General features: G+C 40.8%; 1 protein-coding gene across 1 annotated transcript in view; it reads left to right on the top strand.

Annotated features, from left to right (window-relative positions):
* LOC124260524 (plasma membrane calcium-transporting ATPase 2-like) overlaps nt 1-20,675 on the top strand; it is a 107,373-nt gene extending 86,698 nt beyond the window's left edge. The window contains 17 exon segments of the mRNA XM_046694857.1: nt 1,129-1,158; nt 3,319-3,528; nt 4,058-4,272; nt 4,790-4,925; nt 5,144-5,247; nt 6,419-6,654; nt 7,321-7,463; nt 8,229-8,352; nt 8,903-9,000; nt 9,682-9,769; nt 11,028-11,217; nt 11,553-11,744; nt 12,570-12,783; nt 13,201-13,415; nt 14,197-14,304; nt 15,048-15,221; nt 18,630-20,675. Coding sequence (XP_046550813.1) covers nt 1,129-1,158; nt 3,319-3,528; nt 4,058-4,272; nt 4,790-4,925; nt 5,144-5,247; nt 6,419-6,654; nt 7,321-7,463; nt 8,229-8,352; nt 8,903-9,000; nt 9,682-9,769; nt 11,028-11,217; nt 11,553-11,744; nt 12,570-12,783; nt 13,201-13,415; nt 14,197-14,304; nt 15,048-15,221; nt 18,630-18,857 — 2,705 coding nt within the window. The 3' untranslated portion in view covers nt 18,858-20,675.
* Nucleotides 20,676-21,633: the final 958 nt, after the last annotated feature.

Raw genomic sequence — 21,633 nt, 5'->3', positions numbered from 1 at the left:
AGGTTTGTGATTAGTCCTTGACATTTTTTGGTTTCAGAATATTCTTTTGTTTTCAAATTTTATAGATCTTGAAATGAATTTGACTTATATTATTATATATTGTGAGTATAATGTGCCAAATTTTGTGGGTTATATAAAACAAATTTGAGAATAAAAATGTAATATGTTAATTCAGGAAAACCTTGCATACAAAAGTTTGATATAAGGAAAGGATCTCTTTTTTTTCTGATGAGACGAAGCTGAAAATTTGGTACCCTTGGTGTATATTTATGACTTGTTTTTTGATGGAAAACTGCAGAAGAGGGCTTGATTTCATGCTTTGATCTTAAAATAGAAATGAATTTAAGGTAAGTTACAAAGGTTACTGTTTTCAGGCAGCAGTTCTTGAAAAGCATTATAAATATTTATATTTGCCATTTGGTGATTTTGATTTCTTAAAATAACACATTAACCAGGCGACCAGGAAAAAGATTTCTTTGATTGTATCAGTCTCTTGTATGCCAGCTTAGAGGTGATGGGACTTACAGACCAAGACCATTTCAGGAATTTGAGAAGAATTCTGTTTCAAGCAGATAAATAGTTTAGTTGTTAATACATTACGATTTATTGCATGAAACACAGCATCAAGTGATGTTTATGTTTTTTAAGACCAAATTATCCGTAAGTATTTTCGGGAGGATGTGATTTTTTTTATAGTCATTGAATAAATTCACAGAACGTGCCACAACTCTCTACAGTGAAGAGCTGTCAGGCACTGTGTGAAGTTGCCTTACGATAGATGATATAATCATTAATACACTACGCATGTGATTGTACAGAACAGTAAAAGCAAGAAGCATGATGTATTTTGGTCCGTTAATCTTGGATTGTAATTAGCATGGTAGCATTGTATGTGTTTTGTTTTAGGAACATGACATCAAGCACTTGATTTTTTCATTTTTGAAATGCGTGTACAAGCACTTAGACTGTATATCACAGAACAAACTGTTTTGTAAAGTAGGCCAAAGTTGCACATCTTGATTTCAGCTGAGCTACCAGCAATGGAATTCTTCTTAAATACTGATTTATAGATTGTGCAGTGTTAGCGTTTTGGTTTGAATGTTAATTTAATTTCTTTTATTTTCCTAGTGCTCTCTAATGAGGCAGATGCAAAAGTGGGTACGTTGATGAGCTGTGTTGTTCTTCTGTACGCGTGGTTGGACCTGCAAGGGTGCCGCCGCCGTCATCGCCGCCTCCGTTTGTGTGAAGCATAGCGCTAACTCGGTCTGGTCACACGACCATGCAGATACTTATAGCTCATATACTTGTAGGTGTCCTCATTGTCCTAAGCCAGAAGACGTCCCAATACACTCATATGGATACCTTTTAACGATAGTTTTGTTTGAATCAATACCATCCTCATTGTTTCTTTGTGTTAAAATAATCTTTTCACATAAAATCTTAATAAAAAATAGTGGTTTGATTAAATTCAGGCTAAATTTTTTTCTGTATTCAATAATTGAATTTCACATTTTAAGGTCCACATTTTGACAATTCATGGGGTTTGTAAATTGTGTCAATTTGGGGGAGGGAGGTGGGGTGAAGATATTTTTCGGTCAGGATATACAAGCCATCAGTATTTACTGTGACGCAGGTTGATACAGACGTTGCTAGGAACCCGGGCTATATGCTTCTGTCATGGCTCTTGAGGTGTGACCAGACCTCATCTCATTCTGTCTCTTGCTGAAAACTCTCTAACTTGTAACACCATTTCTCAACTGTCTCACAATGGTCTACAGTAACGGCCACCACTGTCTAAATCTATTCTATCACTTAAAACTCTCTGGCTTAACAGTTCAACGAGCACTGACCTTTCAGCACAATCGCTTGTACTCTACGAAAAGGACGAATGTCTCATGATGTGAAAGCGCAATGAGCTAAGGTGTAGAATAGACTAAACAAGAACTAAATCTGTCATCTAGCTTGATTAAAGTGCCTCTTTTGTTCTGTAGATTATACGTCCTGCCTTCTCACTGTCTTGCCTTTGCTCCTTAGTCTCAGAAGAAAACTTGCCAGTAGCCATTTATTCCAAAATTCATTTTTGAACATTTAAAATATTTGAGTGAATATTTTCAGTGGAATTTTTTCATTTTGTGGAATGTCAAATTTGAAACAAAATTCTGTAAATGCAGTTTGATGAAGTTTCATCCTGAATTTATTGGCAGTTGTTCTTTATGAGGCCTTTCTGTACCTTGCATTTTCTGTAGCAAACACAAGTATGTATATGTACCTTCCGTGCTATCCACTTGTTGTTTAAAACCATGTCAGCAAGAATTCTTAGAATTATTACGCATTTGTTAAATGAAACATTTCTATTTACACATAAATTGCACAAACATAAACTGCTATAGATTAAGGAGTGCATTATGTTGAGATATATGGGCAGTAGGGTAGCCTAGTGGGGAAAGTGTTTGCTTATCCGACTGAAGACCTAGGTTTGAGCGTTAAGGGGATAAACAAGGAATATTTGTCTTAGAGTAGGCTGTGTACCAGTGAGCTAGCAATTGAAACTAAGACACATTCACATCCACACACACCCCAAAAAGCCCAGTTGAAATTACAACTGTAATGACTTCTACCATCAATTGGGAAATACTCCATGAACATGTTCAAAAGTTATTAATGCATTGAATTTCTACCATGGCTTTCAAATGTCAATCAACAAAATTTGTGACATCTGTTCACAAAACCAGAATAGCCCAAGGGCACGGTTTCAATATGCTTTATTAATAGGGGAATCTAACAAAGCAGACATGAAGTAATTTCACTATCAGCATGATGTTTAATATTGCTTACACTAGTGGTAGGATATAAGCAGTGGGGACGGTCTAGGAGATAAAATAGTGTTCTCGGTATACTTGACTAAAATCTCGAAACATGCTCGTCTCTCTTTACACTGTTATCTGCACTTGGCCGACCTCTGTGGCCGTAATCACTGCAATTTTGTTCCTTTTTAAGTCCCATGGTTTGTATCCTTACTGATATTGATACTGTTTTCCTCAAGTTATAGTAGACGATATGAATCTCCTTGTGCATGGTTCTCCAGACTAAATGTGTTAGCGAGTAATTTTGTAAAACGCATGACAAACGTCAATATGAATTTTTTTTTGTGAGTGTATGAATATTGTGTACAAATTTAATTTAGCTTTCTTTCTTTATGTCATTCTTCTGTCTTGAGGAATATTTGCAGGGCTATTTTGTGAAGTTTTATGAAAGAAATAGGGTCATTTTCCTCCAGGTTTGTTGGTTCTGATTTCAAAAATGGCTGTTGGTTTTCAGATATTCAGATGAACACTACCAACGCACCTACAGGAAACTCTCACAATACCACTGTCAACAAACATGTCCCGAACAAAGCTCCTCTGCCACCAGTGGACGAGAAGGTTCCAGAGGAGGTCATCAAAGAGGAGAAGAAGAAAGTTTCTCGCAAAGAAAAATCTGTGTTACAGAGCAAACTCACTCGTCTCGCCATTCAAATAGGATATGCAGGTTTGAACTTGTGTTTGGTGTTCTGCTCTGTCAGGGAGCTTTGGGGTAGCCTAGTGGTTAAAGCATTCGCTCGTCCATGGTGGAAGGCCCGAGTTCAATTCCCACATGGGTACATATTGTTGGAATATTGCTAAAAGCGGCATAAAAGCATACCCACTCACTCACTCACTCACTCACTCTTTTGACAGTCTGTCGCATGTCATCGAAGGTCTATTCTCACAGCAGTAATCACTGAATTGTCAGGTCCAAACTCGGGTATATTCAGGGTGCCATCATATAGCTGGAATATTGCTGTGTGTGATGTTTAAACAGCAAACAAATCAGATGTAGTCAAACCTAACTCAATCTGAAGCTGTGGAGGTAATATCTAGTCGGCCATATTCCTCCCTGTCTTATTTAAGGATGTTAGCCCGTTCCTGCAGAATTAATTCACGTGTTAAGCTTCAACTAATTGTTGATTGTTTGATGTATATGTAGACATAGGTTGTAGAATTGCTCTGTCCGTTCTGACTGACTATGTATGTTTCAGGTACATTCATTGCCGTTCTGACGGTCCTCATCCTGATCCTCAAGTTTTGTATCCAAGAGTTTCTCATCGAAAAGAGGGAATGGACATCGACACGGACAGGACGTTATCTTGAGCTGTTTGTCAACCACTTCATCATCGGTGTCACTGTGCTGGTAGTTGCTGTGCCAGAGGGGCTTCCACTTGCTGTTACGCTTGCTCTTGCTTACTCTGTTAAGGTAATGTCTCACACCTCGTCACTTGAGGCTTTCCCTCCACGTTTCCACCCGTGAAGATCCTGGTTAGAATTGATCTTCAGTAACCCATGTTTGTCGTAAGAGGCGACTAACTGGCTTGGGGTGATCAGGCTCACTGACTTGGTTGACACATGTCATCGCTATCCCAGTTGCGTAGATCAATCTCATGGTGTTGATCACTGGATTATTTACTTACCAACATCATATAGCTGGAATATTGCTGAGTGCGGCATTAAAGAAAAAAAGTTCCCTCAGTAGCCATTATTTTCTTAAGTCGGTCAAGTTTACTTTACTGATGCATGTTATGTAAACTAATCTCTTGACAAGGGGGCAGTGATAGCCTTATGGTTAAACCGTACCCTCGTCACGCTGAAAACCCGGGTTCGGTTCCCCACATGGGTACATTGTGTGAAGCCCATCTCTGGTGTTCCCTTCCGTGATATTGTTGGAATATTGGGAAAAGTGGCAAAAAAACTTACTTATTCGCTCATTATTACAGAAAATGATGCACGACAACAACTTGGTGCGTCACTTGGATGCATGCGAGACGATGGGTAACGCGACAGCCATCTGCTCAGACAAGACAGGCACACTCACAACAAACAGAATGACAGTCGTTCAGAGCTTCCTGGGTGGTGCGTATGCTTCAGCAGTGACCATGTTTGAATGATAATGATGATTGATATTGAATTTTATGCACTTAAAAAATTTCAAGTTTGCCCAAAATCGATTTTTTTTTACATTTTGACTGTCGGGGACCGGGTTTCTTTTTAAAGTTTCCAGGATATGAAGAGCTGAAGTGAACTTGATCAAATGTAAAATAATCTTACTTAAAGTTGATGTTTCTCTTCAGGAAAACATTACAAGGAAACGCCGAGTTCAAGTCTTACTCAATCTCTTGTGGAGCTCACTGTGCGTTCTATTTCCATCAACAGTGGTTACACATCCAAGTTGCTGGTGAGTTGCTGGGCATTGGAGTAGCCTTGTGGTACAAGTGCTTGCTTATCACATAGAAGGAATGGGTTTGATTCTTCACATGGGCACAATAAGTGGAATCCATGGTTTCTCCTGGTGCGATGGTGCTGGAATACTGTTTAAAAAGACATGAAATCGTACTCCCTGCATTGTAATAGCTGCAAGTCTCATCGAGATATTTAATTCAGATACAGTAGCACTCTACATGCAGATCTGGGGCACCTTTCACAAACCAACCTTTACTAAGGTTAACCTTAACTCCCATTCTTTAACATTACATTAAGGTTACCTTGGTGAGGTGAGGTGAGGTGAAAGTGGGTTTTACATCGTGCTTGAGAATATTTCGCTCATATGACGACGTGCATGCGTGTGTATGTGCGGCTGCTTGTACTAGCCCAGACTTACGGTGGTTTTATAGTGCTAGTGCTAGCCCACTGAGGTACCATGCCACAGTGAAGCATGAATACCCCACTCAGACACATTATACTGACTCCGAGCCGACCAGTCCTTGTTGTACCCATTAATGCCGATTGCCAGGCAGGGACCAACAAGTACCATATTTTAACGTCTTTTGGTATGACGCAGTCGGGGATCGAACCCCGCGACCTTCCGCTCTCCAGGCGGACGCTCTAACCACTACACCACGGAGGCGGTCCGTTACCTTAGTGACTTATGATCACCTTAGTGCTTTGTCAAAGGAGGCCCTGACCAATCTTAACTTTTCAGGCAGCCCTCCATATTTAAGACTTGAAAACATGGTACTTTTTGTTGCCCCGACTGGTGCTCAGCATGAAGGAGTCGAAACAATTCTGAGTCTGCTGAGTGTCAATCATCTTGAACTTGATCTTCAGTAACCCAGGCTTGTCGTAAGAGGCGACTAACGGGATCAGGTTGTCAGATTCGTGGACTTGGTTGACACATGTCATCATATCCCAAATGTGTAGATTGATGCTGATGCTGTTTCTCACTGGATTGTCTAGCCCAGACTCGATTATTTAGACCGCCACCATATAGCTGGAATATTGCTGAAGGTGGCGTGAAACTAAACTCACCCACTCTTCCTAAAAGAAAAGAGAAATGTTGCCCAGTCACAAGACTCGCAAACTGTAGTAGGATACATATAATGACCATGTTCTGTGACTGTTTATTTCAGCCGGCAGATGAAGGTGGTTTACCGAAACAGGTTGGAAACAAGACAGAGTGTGCTTTGCTGGGGTTTGTCAGGGACTTGGGTCAGTCGTATGAATCAGTGAGAGAGGACGTCCCCGAGGACGCCTTGGTCAAAGTGTACACCTTCAACTCTGTCCGCAAGTCCATGAGCACTGTCATCAAACTGGAGAATGGCTTCAGACTCTTCTCAAAAGGAGCTTCAGAAATTGTGCTCAAAAAGTGAGTCCATCAGTTACTTCATGCTGGGATTCCACGGCTGATGGAAATATTATTACAGTTATTCTTGTATGGTGGAATGGTCCTCTGGTTAAATCATTAGCTTATGACGCCTAATACTCAGACCCATGAACATCCAGGTTAGAATTGGTTTTCAGCAACCCATGCATGTCAAAAGAAGCAACTAACGGTTGGTCAGGCTCGCAAACGTGGTATACACATGTCATATTCATATCACAGGATTGTCTGGCCCAGACTCGATTATTTACGGACTGTCGCCATGAAGCTGGAATATTGCTGAGTAAGGAGTTAAACAACCAAACCAAACCTAATACTCAGGTGTTATTCCCTACTGCAAACTCAGTTCTTGGTGCCACTCTTTAAAAAGCTGGAAGAATACCAAATGTGATGCAAACCAAACTCACATGTTCAGATGATATAGTTCTTGCTTTTAGTTAATGTTACTTTCCTGAAAACTACATGATATTAACAGGTGGATAGATCATTTATGGAAGTTTCCCAACATTAATTCTGTATGGACAGAATATTTAGTAATTCTGATTTGAAAATCTGTGAAAATAATTCCATCTATATCCATGGTTCTATAGGTTGCACTTGAACTTTGATTGCATCAATGGTGTCATAATAAGACATGTTTTGTCTCTCCAGATGTGACTTCATCTTGGACAGTGATGGTCAGGCGAAAGCCTTCACTGCCCGTGAAGCGGAGGAGATGGTCCATCAAGTCATTGAACCCATGGCCAGTAATGGCCTGCGTACTATCTGTGTCGCCTATAAGGACTTTGTCAGAGGTAGGTGCTTAGAGCGCTGACAACAGGTGTTTAAGAAATGTGGGGCGGTGGGGTAGCCTAGTGGTTAAAGGGTTCGCTCGTCACGCCGAAGGCCGGGTTCGATACCCCACATGGGTACAATTTGTGAAGCCCATTTCTGGTGTCCCCCGCCATGATATTGCTGGAATATTGCTAAAAACAGCGTAAAACCATACTCAGTCAGTCAGTCAGTTAAAGAAATGTTGCGTCATACAACTGTTGACCTAGAAACAGGCAATAAGTTTTACATTGATGGAAAGTGTTCTGATTGGGTGTAAAAGTTTTTTGTCCTGAAGTAAAATAAAATCCTCAAAATAATTTTGCAAATGTTATGTCTTTCCCTTTGCTTCTAAAAATTCCACCATCACGTAGTGGTGACTTTTATTCTCATGTTTTAGTTATTCTACATTTTTTGTGGTCCCTGCATTAATTGCTAAAAGTGGCATAAAACTTAACTCAGTCACTGGTGGACATTGGTTTTCATTGTTCTGTGAAGCACATTGTTTTACGTAAAATTATACCTCTTAGTGGACTATGATTCTCATGGACATCTGTTGTTGTTGTTGGGAGGTAGGGTAGCCTATGGTTAAAGCGTTGGCTCATCATGCCGAAGACCAAGATTCGATTCCCCACATGGGTACAATGTGTGAAGCCTGTTTGTGCCGTGATGTTGCTGGAATATTTGCTAAAAGCAGCGTTAAACTATTCTCACTCACTCACTCATTGTTGTTGTTCCTCCTGTACCAGATAATGTCGGTGAGAACATGGTGAAGATCGAGGGTGAAGTTGACTGGGATAACGAGGAAGCTGTGGTACAAGGACTCACCTGCATCTGTGTCGTGGGTATCGAGGATCCAGTCCGAGATGAGGTAAGGGGAGACAACCATTTTGGAAGATTTGTGAAATTGTAATGCGGAAAAATGTTCTGAGGGGTAGAACTGTGCATATTTACCAACCTGATTTATAAAAAAGGATATAGATTAAGTATGACTCATCCTAACTAGAATGTGGATGAAGCTCGGAGGTCACAGCTGGCCCTGTGGTCATTGTGAGTTAGTGGATGGTGATGTTGGTTTTAATCACGGATTCAGCTTCATTGTTTCTTGGTTTCTCAGCACCACATACAGAGATTTGTCCAGGAACTTTGTAGTAGTAGCTGGCTACTCTGGAGAAGATCAGTTTGCCTGAGTTGGTTAAGGAAATAGAATCCACCAAGCCGTAAAGTAACAGTACTGCCTAACATGAATTGGGAAATTTGTTAATATGATGTGGGAAGTTTTCTGACATCTGCTCCAATTTGATAATCGGTTTAGAGAAATCACAAGGTCTAATCCCGGGTCCAGTATGGGCTTCACACAAAGGAACCAGGTCACCTGTGTCCATACTGCACACTTGCTCAACTCTAGATGTTGCATTGTAGGTTCGGCTGCCATCAAAAGCTGTCAGAAGGCAGGCATCACTGTGAGGATGGTGACCGGCGACAACGTGAACACTGCTCGATCTATCGCTTCCAAGTGTGGCATCATTCCATATAAACAGTCTAGAAATGAAAGCTGTAATCAGCGCCATTCTACATTTGGAGCACATTTCTACAAAATGCAGCCTAATGATCCATACGAACAATCTCGATACAGTGGCGCTCTTTACATGCATAAGTAAGCAAGGCTCAAAGAGATCGATGAACCTTTTGAACCCTAGCTTCGTCCTGTTCGGGATTTAATACAAGATCTAAATCTTCATTGTGAGTGAGTGGATGGTGATGTTGGTTTTAATCAAGGATTCAGCTTCATTGTTTCTTGGTTTCTCAGCACCATATGCAGAGATTTGTCCAGGAACTTTGTAGTAGTAGCTGGCTACCTGGAGAAGATCAGTTTGCCTGAGTTGGTTAAGGAAATAGAATCCACCAAGCCAGAAGTAACAGTACTGCCTAAAGGCCTGACATCTGATCCAATTTGATAATCGGGTTTAGAGAAATCACAAGGTCTAATCCCAGGTCCAGTATGGGCTTCACACAAAGGAACCAGGTCACCTGTGTCCATACTTGCACACTTGCTCAACTCTAGATGTTGCATTGTAGGTTCCGGCTGCCATCAAAAGCTGTCAGAAGGCAGGCATCACTGTGAGGATGGTGACCGGCGACAACGCGTGAACCTGTGTCCATACTGCTCGATCTATCGCCCAAGTGTGGCATCATTCCCCTGCATCATTCCCCCTTGAGAAGACTTCCTGGTAATGGAGGGCAAGGAATTCAACAACCGCATCAAGGACCCAGCTACAGGAGAGGTACAGTACAAGCAGCCAGTGACTTTAGCCACTAGTCCACAATAGATTAAGTCTCCTGACTTCAGTCCTGCACCACAACCAAACACATGTAGTCTCACCTTAGGCAAGTCAGTTTGTTCAAAATTGCCTCTGTTCACCCAGCAGAAAATGGGTACCCGGTGAGATAAGTCATATGACTATAACCTTCTATGCTTGGGTTATGCGGGGTAATAATGTTGTGTTGTGCGTGCGTGCCCCTTTGTGGTTTGGAGAATTACACAGTATAAGTAAGTGGTAGCATTGTGTTCAGTCTGATCAGCTCAGATCTTAAAGCCATATGATACCGCTGAATTGTACTAAAAGTGATACCAAGAGCTTCAGTGGTCTCAATATCTTTTGGACCTGTGAAGATCAAGGGTAGAATAGGTCTTCAGCAACCCATGTGCTTGCCATAAAAGGCGACTATGCTTGTCGTAAGAGGCGACTAACGGGATCGGGTGGTCAGTTTCGCTGACTTGGTTGACACATGTCATCAGTTCCCAATTCAGCAGATCGATGCTCATGCTGTTGATCACTGGATTGTCTGGTCCAGATTCGATTATTTACAGTCCGCCGCCATATAGCTGGGATATTGCTGAGTGTGGCGTAAAACTAAACTCACTCACTCACTCAATATCTTTTGGCCCTCAGTAAAAGGGGGATAAAATTTCAGCTAAAAGAAGCCATATGATGCCACTGAAATGTACTTGCTTCACTGGCCTCAAACGTCTTTTGGTACACTGTACAAGGGAGATAATTGTTTGATATAAAGTTGTTTTTTTGGCGAGCATAAGTCAGTTTTATGTGATTTAAAATCAGTTCATTACAATTAAAAACAACTGTTATTAACATATTCAGTAAAGCGATATTGTAGCTCTGTCTGAATTAAAGGGGTTGTTGGGCAATCTGATGGTCGTGAAGGAGTCCATTACTACACAACAGACTCTTCGTCAGTCACTGACCACTAGGGGCGGTGGTGTAGCCTTATAGTGAAGGTGTTCACTCGTCACCAAAACCCCGGTTCTATTCCCCACATGGTTACATTTCCACCATGATGTTACTTGAATATTGTTAAAAGTGGTGTAAAACTATACGCAATCACTTTCCAACGTGGTTCAGGCACAATGAGTTAGCCTAGTGGTTAAGGTGTTTGCTCAGGTTTGATTGTCTCATCTGAATGCATGAATAAACATTCCCAGCATCTGAAATTTGCTTCATGAAACTGACCTACCTTTTGCAGGTGAGACAAGACCTGTTTGACCAGGTGTGGCCCAAGCTCCGTGTTCTAGCCAGATCTTCACCCCAGGATAAGTACACTCTCGTCAAGGGCATCATCGACAGTAAGGTCAACGCTAACAGAGAGGTTGTCGCGGTAACAGGAGATGGAACAAATGACGGCCCTGCTCTCAAGAAAGCTGATGTTGGATTTGCCATGGTAATCTCCTTATGATCACTTGGTTTTGCTTATCACATCTGGAGAGACAAAACATGTCTTCTTCTTCTTCTTCTTCTTCTTCTTCTTATTATTATTATAATATGATATTTATATAGCGCACATATCCAGGCAACTAGTGCTTGCTCAAGGCACTGGTATATTTTTCCCTCTATCACTGGATGTCAAGCTCAACGGCACATCGTATTATCAATCTCAACTCCCTGGGGAGTATACAACTCTTGCAGCCACTAGGCACACTGAGTTATTGTGATAATTAAAAAAAAGAATATCCTGATACTGTATTACGTCTGAGAATGGTTTGGTCTAATTTGCAGGGTATCTCTGGAACTGATGTAGCTAAGGAGGCTTCCGACATCATCCTGACCGACGACAACTTCACCAGCATCGTCAAGGCCGTCATGTGGGGCCGTAATGTCTATGATAGCATCGCCAAGTTCTTGCAGTTTCAGCTGACTGTTAATGTGGTTGCTGTTCTGGTCGCCTTCTTTGGCGCCTGCACAATCAATGTAAGAACTAAGTATCATGTTACATACACATTCTCAACTCTTGATAGATGCCCAGGAGCTACCCAATGAATATCTTGTTTAGAATTCACTAACCCCTGCTTTCCATGAGATGCAACTAACGGGATTGAGTGGTCAGATCTACATCGTATCCCATCAATGCAATCAGTCACTGGATTGTCTGGTCCAAACTCAATTGTTTACAGGCAGCCATCGTACTGCTGGAATATTGCTGAGTGCTACCTTTAATAACAAAAACAAACAACAGTAACTAGTGTTTGTCGTAAGAGGCGACTAATGGGTTGATCAGCTGACGTGATGCATGTCATCGTATTGTAGTTGTGTTGACCAATGGTCATAGTGACAGTAAGTGAATTGTTTGGTCCTGACTCAATTACCTATACGTCATATCCCTGGAATATTTGGTCCCAACTAATGTCTAGAAGTCTGCCAATCGGGACCACTGTTCCTGGGATTAGAACCCAGATCAATAGGGTTTCATTGTATTTGTACATAATTTGGAATATCTCACAATCCATGTCAAAACTATTGAAGGAAAACAGATATTGCTCACTACAAGTATACTTTTCAAAGAAAAGGTGCGTTGACATTAAATTTTATGTAGTTTAATTTAATTCAATTTAAATCTGAGACCTTGTTATCTGTAATCGTACTCACAGTATTTTATCAAAAAGGGATTTGTTTGAATGCACCTGAATATAGCTGTACAAGTGCAGACATGTGCATGAAGCATTCACAGACGTGGAATATATCCCAGGTGATAAACATCGTATCACTGGTGCTAATAGTCTATATTTTCTCTTACAGAACAGTCCACTCCGTGCTATCCAGATGCTGTGGGTGAATCTCATCATGGACACACTAGCTTCCCTCGCTCTCGCTACCGAACTTCCCAGCAAAGAACTCCTAGATCGTAAACCATATGGCAGAACAAAAGCTCTCATCTCCAAAACCATGTATAAAAACATTGTTGGTCACTCTGTATATCAGCTTGCAGTCATCTTTACTCTTCTATTTGGTGGTAAGTTGATGAACGGGGAATAACGCCATATGGTATCAGATTGCCTGTATGTATGTTCAAATCTCTCTTGTCAAATTTTTTGGGGGGTCTGATGAGATCTGTTTGTGAGATGGGTCCCAGATTTTAACCCTGTGAAGGTCCGGGTTCGAATTGGTCTTCAGCAACCCATGCTTATCGTAAGAGGCTACTGACGGGATCGGGTGGTCAGGCTCGATGATTTGGTTGGTACATGTCATCGTTTCCCTGTTGTGTAAATCGATGCTCATGATGTTGATCACTGGTTTGTCCAGTCCAGACTCGATTATTTACAGACCGCCGCCATATAGGTGGAATATTGCTGACTACGGCGTTAAACAACAAACAAACCACACCAACAACAAATGAAAACACTAATGTTGATGCTCGTCTCTCTTTCAGGGGCCGGCTTATTTGACATCGATGATGGTCGTGATAACCAGCAAGTTCACGCCCCTCCCACGCAACATTTCACCATCATTTTCAACACGTTTGTCATGATGACACTCTTCAATGAGATGAATGCTCGCAAAATACATGGGCAGAGAAATGTATTTGAAGGCTTACAAAGAAACCCTGTCTTTATAGGAATCTGGATAGGAACTATGGTAGCACAGGTAACGTTACTACTGAAGATCTGACACAGTGTGCGAAATAGCCACTGGCCCTCTAGCCCGTGGCTGGTAAAAATCCAGTCGGGCCAGTGAATCTCCAGTGGTGGTTAATGCGTTCACTCATCACGCAAAAGACTCGGGTTTGATTCCCCACATGGGTAGAATGTGTGAAGTCCATTTCTGGTGTCATCTGCCATGATATTGCTGGAATATTGCTAAAAGTAGCTTAAAACTAAACTCGCTCGCTCGCTAGGTATGTAAATGTAGGTCCGGCCAGTCCCTAGCTGCTTGACAGAATGAGAGTCAAGTTGCGTGTCTTACATCAAGCCATTTAGTGTCCTGTGTAACATGATTAGCAACAGAATTGTTAGACTAAAAACTAGTCTCTGAAATGAACATATTTTACAGAAAAAAGCTCATAGTAAAAAAAATAACATATAATGAAAAGGAGCCTTGAGACTTTCTTCATTTTCTGTGGAAATCTAGATTGCCACATTTTCTAGACTTACGTGGGCTTTCTAGACTTGCTTCAGGGTCTGTATGACAGACTACAGGATTGTCGGAGGTGACAGATCAGAATATGGACTGTTGTATTATCTAAGGAATGATTTCATCATGACTGCAAAAACAGCAACTGTTTTCCTTCATTTCATGTACTCGTCTCAAAATTTACAGTGATCAAAAGAACATATCAACTATAATTTGTTGTAATAACGTAATTTCTTAAACATAAAAGCTGAGAGAAACTTTGATTGGTGTTAATTGTGGGTATCTTGTGTTTCAGGTTTTCATTGTGCAGCTTGGTGGAATAGCCTTTCACACCAAAGGGCTGTCATTAGAACAGTGGTTTTGGTGCATCTTCTTAGGTTTCGGGGCACTTTTATGGGGGCAAGTAAGTATCACTTTTGTCTACCTCATTTACTTTCAGTGTTACAGTGAGTGTTACAGATTGGTCATAGTCACACATCTCAGGGCTTTTGATGGCGATAGAATACCTAACATTTACAGTTGTATTACATTCATGTATTTACTGTTTTAGTGGGGCAGGGGGTAGCCTAGAGGTTAAAGCATTTGTTCGTCACGCCAAAGACACATATGGGTAGAATGTGTGAAGCCCATTTCTGGTGTCTCCTGCTGAAATATTGCTAAAGGCAGTGTAAAACTAAACTCGCTGTTTTAGCTGCAGAGATAAGATCAGCTGTTAGTTTCAATATTGATAGTTTTGATCTGTAGGGCTTTTGTGCAGGAACATTATTGTGGGTTGGAATCCCAGATTTGCCTTGATTTTGATTCTTGGTTTGTCAACATGGACTTATGCTTTTGGGTATCACAGACAGGTGAATGTCTCTAAGCAGTGGAACTTTGCGTCCTCACGTTAAATGGAATATTGCTAAAAGAGGCGTAAAAACCATACTCGCTCACATATCCTCCATATCTCCTCCCACCCATTGTATGTTATTGGATGTGATCTAGTGTTGGACCTGACTGGGTGCCCAGAATGGTGCTCACACCATCACCCACTAGCTTGTCCTACAGCTTCAATACCAAAAACAGCATTCACTGACTAACACACTCATGTACGTGTCGATCAAATTCACTTGTTGTACCATTCTGATACTGAACTCTGCTTTGAAGGTTATAACAAGTATTCCATCGCATTCAATACCGAGGATATCCTGCCCATGCATTAAGCATGAGGAAGAACATGAAGCAGAAGATGACATTGACGGCGTCAACGCCACCGAGGATTCGGTAGGACGCCGCGGCCAGATCCTATGGGTGCGCGGCCTGACTCGACTGCAGCAACAGGTATGTCCGTCTCTTCACTCTGTCTTTCTCTCTTTAGTCTCTCGTAGTCTAGGAGCGCAGTCGGTTTTTTATTTATGTTGCTAGTTATGAGTAGTCCAATATTTGTTTCAAGCAGCCAATGTTTAAAGTGCATGGGGGCTACTTCACCATGTTACTGCAGCAGTTGTATATAACATATATCTCATCTGATGAGATGGTTGATAATCATCGTATTACATAACTTTCTGGTCATTTTACATGATGGTAATTTGAATATATGTGTATAATTTTCTCTCACTTCACTAGAATGTCGATATCAGTTTGAGCCGATTTTCAGTTTGTTTTGCTCAGATTGTTTTGCAACCATGAGTTTGCTTCTAAGCGTGGGTTACCGTGATACAAAACAGACAATGTGAGACTTCACATGTCGTGTTCTGCGAGAAGTGTTTGACGGAATTGTGAAGCATTTTGGTTATTTGTGAAACTAATCAAAATTTCAGTTTGTTAGGATCTAATATTAATCGAAAGATTCACCTAGTAAATATGTAGTACTGCATGACATTGTTTCCAACAGAATAGAAAAATGAACACATTGAAATCCTACAACTATTTACAGTGGCACATCCGATGTCAGGAATCATTTATTATACTTGGTGGGTTGCCATGTAATCAAAGCCTCTTTTTCAGCAAAGAGAAAATATTCACGAATACAGATATTTGACTAAGTTTATTCCCAACTGAAGATGAACAAAATCTGTCCAAGTTGTAATCTTAAGTGTTCTCGCTTCTATTGCCACTGTGTGGGAATGCCAATCTCATTCTAGTAGGTCATATTGACCCCTGGACGTTTCTAACGGCATGATGTATTTTAGCCTGTGGTTTAGCCTGTGGTTTACTACGTGTTGATCATCAACACATGTTGTTGTTGTTGACATCGTCGTGGTCGTGGTTGTGTTGATGTCGTGGTTGCTCTCCATCTTTTCCAGGAGTTTGTGATTTGATGTGATTACTAACTTTTAACATCATGAATTTCATCTCGTATTGGATTATGACAATTTTGTTTGACATCTCCTTCATTGTTGAATCCTGTTATTCGATGAAGGAAAACGTGGTATATATGGTGCCACCATTCTCTTCACCCAATCACAGCCATTCAAAATAAGGGGAGATAACTCATGTATGACAATGTTTTTCTTGCAGCGGTTTTATGAAGTTTCATTGAAGGGACTGGTTGTTTTTTCTATGTTTTTTTGTGATTGATATTTCATCTTTTATCTTATATGGTGTGCAGACTCCAGGGTCTGCTGTAGTACGACTTGCATGTTTCAGGGACCAAGGTCAGTCTGACCACTCGCTCTTCCTTCATCAACTCTTCTCGGTCACTCTCAATTATTTCATGTAGCAAAGTGAACTAGCATTAAACCAGCTAATTTTAGTGTATATTTAACTTTAGGCTTACCTAAGGGTAATATTTCAAAATATTTGCATACAGGTTGCAGAAATGGTTCATCTTAATCAGATCAGAAATTGTCTTGGCCATAGTAAACATCTTGAAACTAATTTGAAATTGTAAAGCCCAGGGTCATCATGTTAGGAATTAGATTAGGAATCTTGGGGTTATTTAAACTTGTAGCATCGGTATTATCAAATCTTAGGTCAATCAGATCAAGAAACTTTAAATCATTAAATCCTGGAAGTCTGGAGACAATTCTATGCCAATGTTCATATTTCCCAGTGTGTTCGTGACATTTCTTATGCAGCCCCAGATATTGAACAGGCAGTATGCAATATACTAGCACATTTGATTTCAAGATTAACTCCCCAAATCACATACCATTTGCAAAATCTGAACAGTTGACCGCAGACCGATGAGATCATCTCGCTCTCGAGATTTGTTTCATTCATAGTGCTCTTTTGAAATGTAACATCAAAACTTAAAGCGTAATATGTGTTTGACTCCATAATAATAATGAAATGGTCCATGTATGATCATGTTTATCTAAAGTAAAATCCCAAAATGTATGAATTTTAACTTGAAAGACTTAAGTTCATGTTATCTCATAAGGTGGCTATCCAACAGTAAACATTTACTTAAGGGACGCAGTTCGAAATATTTGACCATGAAGTAAGTCAGAAATACTAGTAGTATGAATTTTGAGACATTTTAAAAACAACACAGAACTTTTGTGTGAATATAACTTAGCCAGAAATGATTGACTGTCACCGAGTCCTTTAATATATGTAAAATCATAATTTTTCTCTTCATCCTTTCTCTTTGAGTTTTCTCTGAGGTTGGGTGTGTGTTTGTTGAGTGTATGGGCTCATGGTACAAACCTACATACATACATACATCCTTAGTTGTGTTCTGTGGGAGCTTGGGAATCTTGCCGCCTTCTCGCCGCCATCGCCAATTTGTGTTGCTGGCTGGTTTCTCTGGCAGCCTGAGTAAATGTTAATTCTTTTTTGTTGACAGCTGCGAGTAGTGAGAGCATTTAAGAGTACACTTGAGGATCTGGAGGAGAAACGTAGCGTTCACAGTTTTCACAGTTTACACAGCATTCGTAGCTCCCGTAGTCACCAGGGGCCTCGTACTATCAGTGAAGAGGCTAACTCACATCATGATAAATTCTTACGTACCCCTCCTCCCGACCTCAACTCCCCCCAATCCCCGATTATTCTTCCCCCCACTGTGACCAGCCTTTTAAACTCAAGAGCCTATCATACGAGAATGTACCCCTAGTCTCTAAACAGCCCTCCCCCATAATGGCCTCGACCAACCCAGCACACAAAGCCTCGCCTCCCAAGACTCTCAGTCACTCTGACATTGTGGGCGCCCGACACGAGACTACGATCTGATTGGCTGCCGTGGCTGCTGCCTTCACTGGCTCCACCCCCTATGGCTCACCGCCTCAACATCGTTAAATGGGACTGTGTCGTCATTGCCGTCGTCAACCTGTGCTGGTCGGCCCATGACGAGCTAACATGGATGTCTGTTGTCAAGCACCAGGGCGACTGAGCAGTGACAGAGTGATTCACTGTGATAACAAGTTATAGTTGTTGTTAAACCGTGTATGTGTGCGTCTAGCACGTATGCCAAAGGGTTACTATGGGCAGGAGATTATTGTTGCATTGATGTGGGATGTCGTCGTCTCCTGGTTGCGTGTGTTTCTTTCTGCGTATGTTAGTACGTTCACACGTGTTGCAGGAACATTCCTAGCACTGGGGTTTGGTCCAGTCACATGACAGTCACATGACCAAGCTTTGATTTCACCTCACTCGACCTGCACAATTCAAGTGTACTTACTTGTCCTAAGTACTTGGTACTCTATTGTTTTATAGTTTGTAGTCCACTAACCCCGCTGTACCTCTTGTTTCCGTTTTGTGTATGTGTTAAAATACTTTCAATGTTTTCTTTTGGTTTGTTTTCAGATACGTGTAGTTAATGCTTTCCGCATGAGCTTAGATGCTCGTTACGACAGTCGTAGTTTGTCATCAATCCATAGCTACCACTCACTGCAAAACTTTAGAATGATGTCCAAAAAACCACCCACCACTATGTCCTCCTCCATGCTGTGTACCCACGACTCTGAGGCAGCATCATCTCGTCCCTTGGATTCCCACGCCACCGCGCCCAATACTGAGCAGACTGCACTGTGATTGGCTAGCTGTGTGTCTCGCTATCCAATCTATAGCCTCACTTCACGTCTGCTCATGTGTACCTCAGTCGTGTTGCTCCTCCTGTCCACCCGCTGCTGTCTAGATTGGAGGACCCTCACCCCTGTACATAATAAGATCCTGTGTGTGTGGTCATCGTCGTCATCTCTGCTGCATCATCATCGTCGTCTGCATAGTGGTGGTCGTCGTCAGCGTAGTCATCACTCTGGTGTTGTGTCACCTGTGACCTTTCACCCTGTCTCGGCTTTAGCGACTGCTATAAGCAGCCTTCTAACTTTATGTAATTTGCCACCTTGTTAAATATGTGTTTTTCTCAAGTCCTCGTTTTTTATATTTTTTTTCCCATGATTATTTTCTACTTGGCATGTTTTTATTGTTGTTTATTGTCAATAAAACCAGCCTGCTTGTGACTGTCTGTACGGGCCAGGCAGTAAAGGCGATATATGCCGTTACCCACAATTCACCTGTAGATGCCGAGAAATAGATGTAGTTAAACTCAATCATGTACAGGAGCTTTGCACTCTCGGTAACCATGTACATAGCACAAATGTTCTAATGATGTGTAAATGTGGCAGCCCGGCTCCCTAAGGGACGGCCCCTGCTGGCTGGCAATTATGTGTAATCATCCTTCGGGGTTCGTTAGGATCCGACTCTCTAACCATTCCCACTCACCTCCACAATTTCATCCAAGCATACCTCCACATTCAGTCACGTGTGTAAATACTGAAACGGACACACATCTTTTCTGTACACTCATCTAGTGGCTCTCAAATCACATGTCCGATCTTCATTGTCGACTCGGCATAATTTTAGCTTCTTTTCCCATTATCGTGAGTCACTATTGCAAGTTTATATTTTATCTTGTAGTCTTGAAACTGAATCTGGCCACTGTGGTTTTCACATGCTGTGTGTCTTGACTGACTTTTGCATGTTGTTGGATGAGGGTTTTCTCCCTTAGATGCCTGCATAATTTGATTTCTGATGGTATTGAATACAAGATGTTTGTGCTGTGTTTCCTTGTTACCTGTGATACACATTGCTAATGATATCTGATGCATATTGAGTGGATTTTCATGACATTATATCGTCTGCTGCTGTGTATTTTATAACCCAACAGCCATGCAAGTATGCAGTGAGAGTGTTGAGAGTATATTAGCCTCCATTTTGAACAAGGGCGTACCAAAGGCTATTGATTTAGGTGCTCATTGACGAGGTAGATCTTCCAGTTTTGTATTGATGATTTGAAGAAACAAATCGATAGGCTTGGAAAAGAAATTCTTGAATGATGACAATCAATGTCTCTAGGTATTATGTGTGTCGTGAAGATGTCCTGACTCGGCGGGAATTATAATGAAAGATTCAGGAAAATTGAACCAAAGATACGATATGAAAAGCGGAATCCATTACTCAGTAATCTTGTAATCTGATTTATATGTTTGTGGAAGTACTGGATGACTCAGTGGATTTTCCAGCATCTTCTTGTCAACTTATGTTGTGTTTTAGATGCTAAGGAGGATACTTTTCTCTTGTTTCCGAATCTGTAGCAGTATTTGAGGAGGATGTAAATCAAAACGGTTAATCTCCACTTTGGTGAAAATAGGAATCTCATTGTTTTGTTCAGATCATATTTGCTCCAATTTTGATAAAAGTACAAAACACTGGTGTTTATGGTTTTGATACTCTTTGTCTGCTGTAGACAGTTGTGAACAATCAGTTATTTTATTCTCCATGTGTCTTTGTGTACAGTTTGTAGTATGACTTTTTATACAGAAATTTTTAACCATATATTTCATTAAAAGGGAAAAAACATTTTTCACAATTATGATCAAAGAATAGTTGCAGGTGTTTTTGGTATTTATTATTTTGGTTTTTTTTCTTCTTCTATTTTTTTACTTAATTCTTGAGTGGAATATGAAAAGTTGAAACAGTTATGTCTCATTTTCTCAGAACTTTTCTCAAAAACAATCCCAGCAAACTGGGTTTCTCTCTCGGCAAAAATCATCACCATTCCAATCGAGAGCCCATTTTCCCAATATCACAAACATTTCCAACTTCACATTCCTTGAAACAAAGTTTTTTGACACTCCTTTCACAAAATCAGTAACATGAAAAGGTGATTTTGTTTTGAAACATTTCTGTGAAACCACAAAATGACCTGTTACCGACAGGCTCTGAAGATTCTCCATATGGTTGTCGCTGTCAATGATGGGGGAAGAATTATCTGTTGGTATAATAATCTCAGTGAGAGTTGTTGAGTCTCGGAGTAGAAGGTTGATGATGTCGGAACTAGCAGTGGCCAGATTTGGTGGTAAAACTTGTGATAGACTGCATTATTCAGCCTCATCGCAATGGGAACACGCAGATGATATATGGAGAGTGCAAGTTTATATGTTCACAGATTAATCTAGTTCTAATTCTCATTTAGTAGCATTACTCCAAGTCTTGTAGATCAATAGTTCATCGAAAACACTCTTCAGTTGGCAGGTTAGACATTCATAATGATGGCAGTGAGAAATGTAAAATTGCCTGCCTTATATTAATTTTGAGAAATTCTTATTTGTAGCCTCACAGTGTGTAGTAGATTTCAGATCGATAGTTCACCCAAACTTTCCTAAATTCGGGCAGGTTAGGACAGGATTTTTGTAATAGTGACGATTTGAAAAGTTTAAAATTGTCCCGATTTTTTAAATAACTGCCCAATTTTCGGACACAATTCGGGACGAGGATGAGATCTTGGTGATGAGTATGCTAACAGTTT

The sequence above is a fragment of the Haliotis rubra genome, unplaced genomic scaffold (genome assembly GCF_003918875.1).
Source record: "Haliotis rubra isolate DU_JTF1 unplaced genomic scaffold, ASM391887v1 Scf768, whole genome shotgun sequence".
NCBI lineage: Eukaryota > Metazoa > Mollusca > Gastropoda > Lepetellida > Haliotidae > Haliotis > Haliotis rubra.
This window is presented reverse-complemented; position numbering and strand designations above follow the sequence as displayed.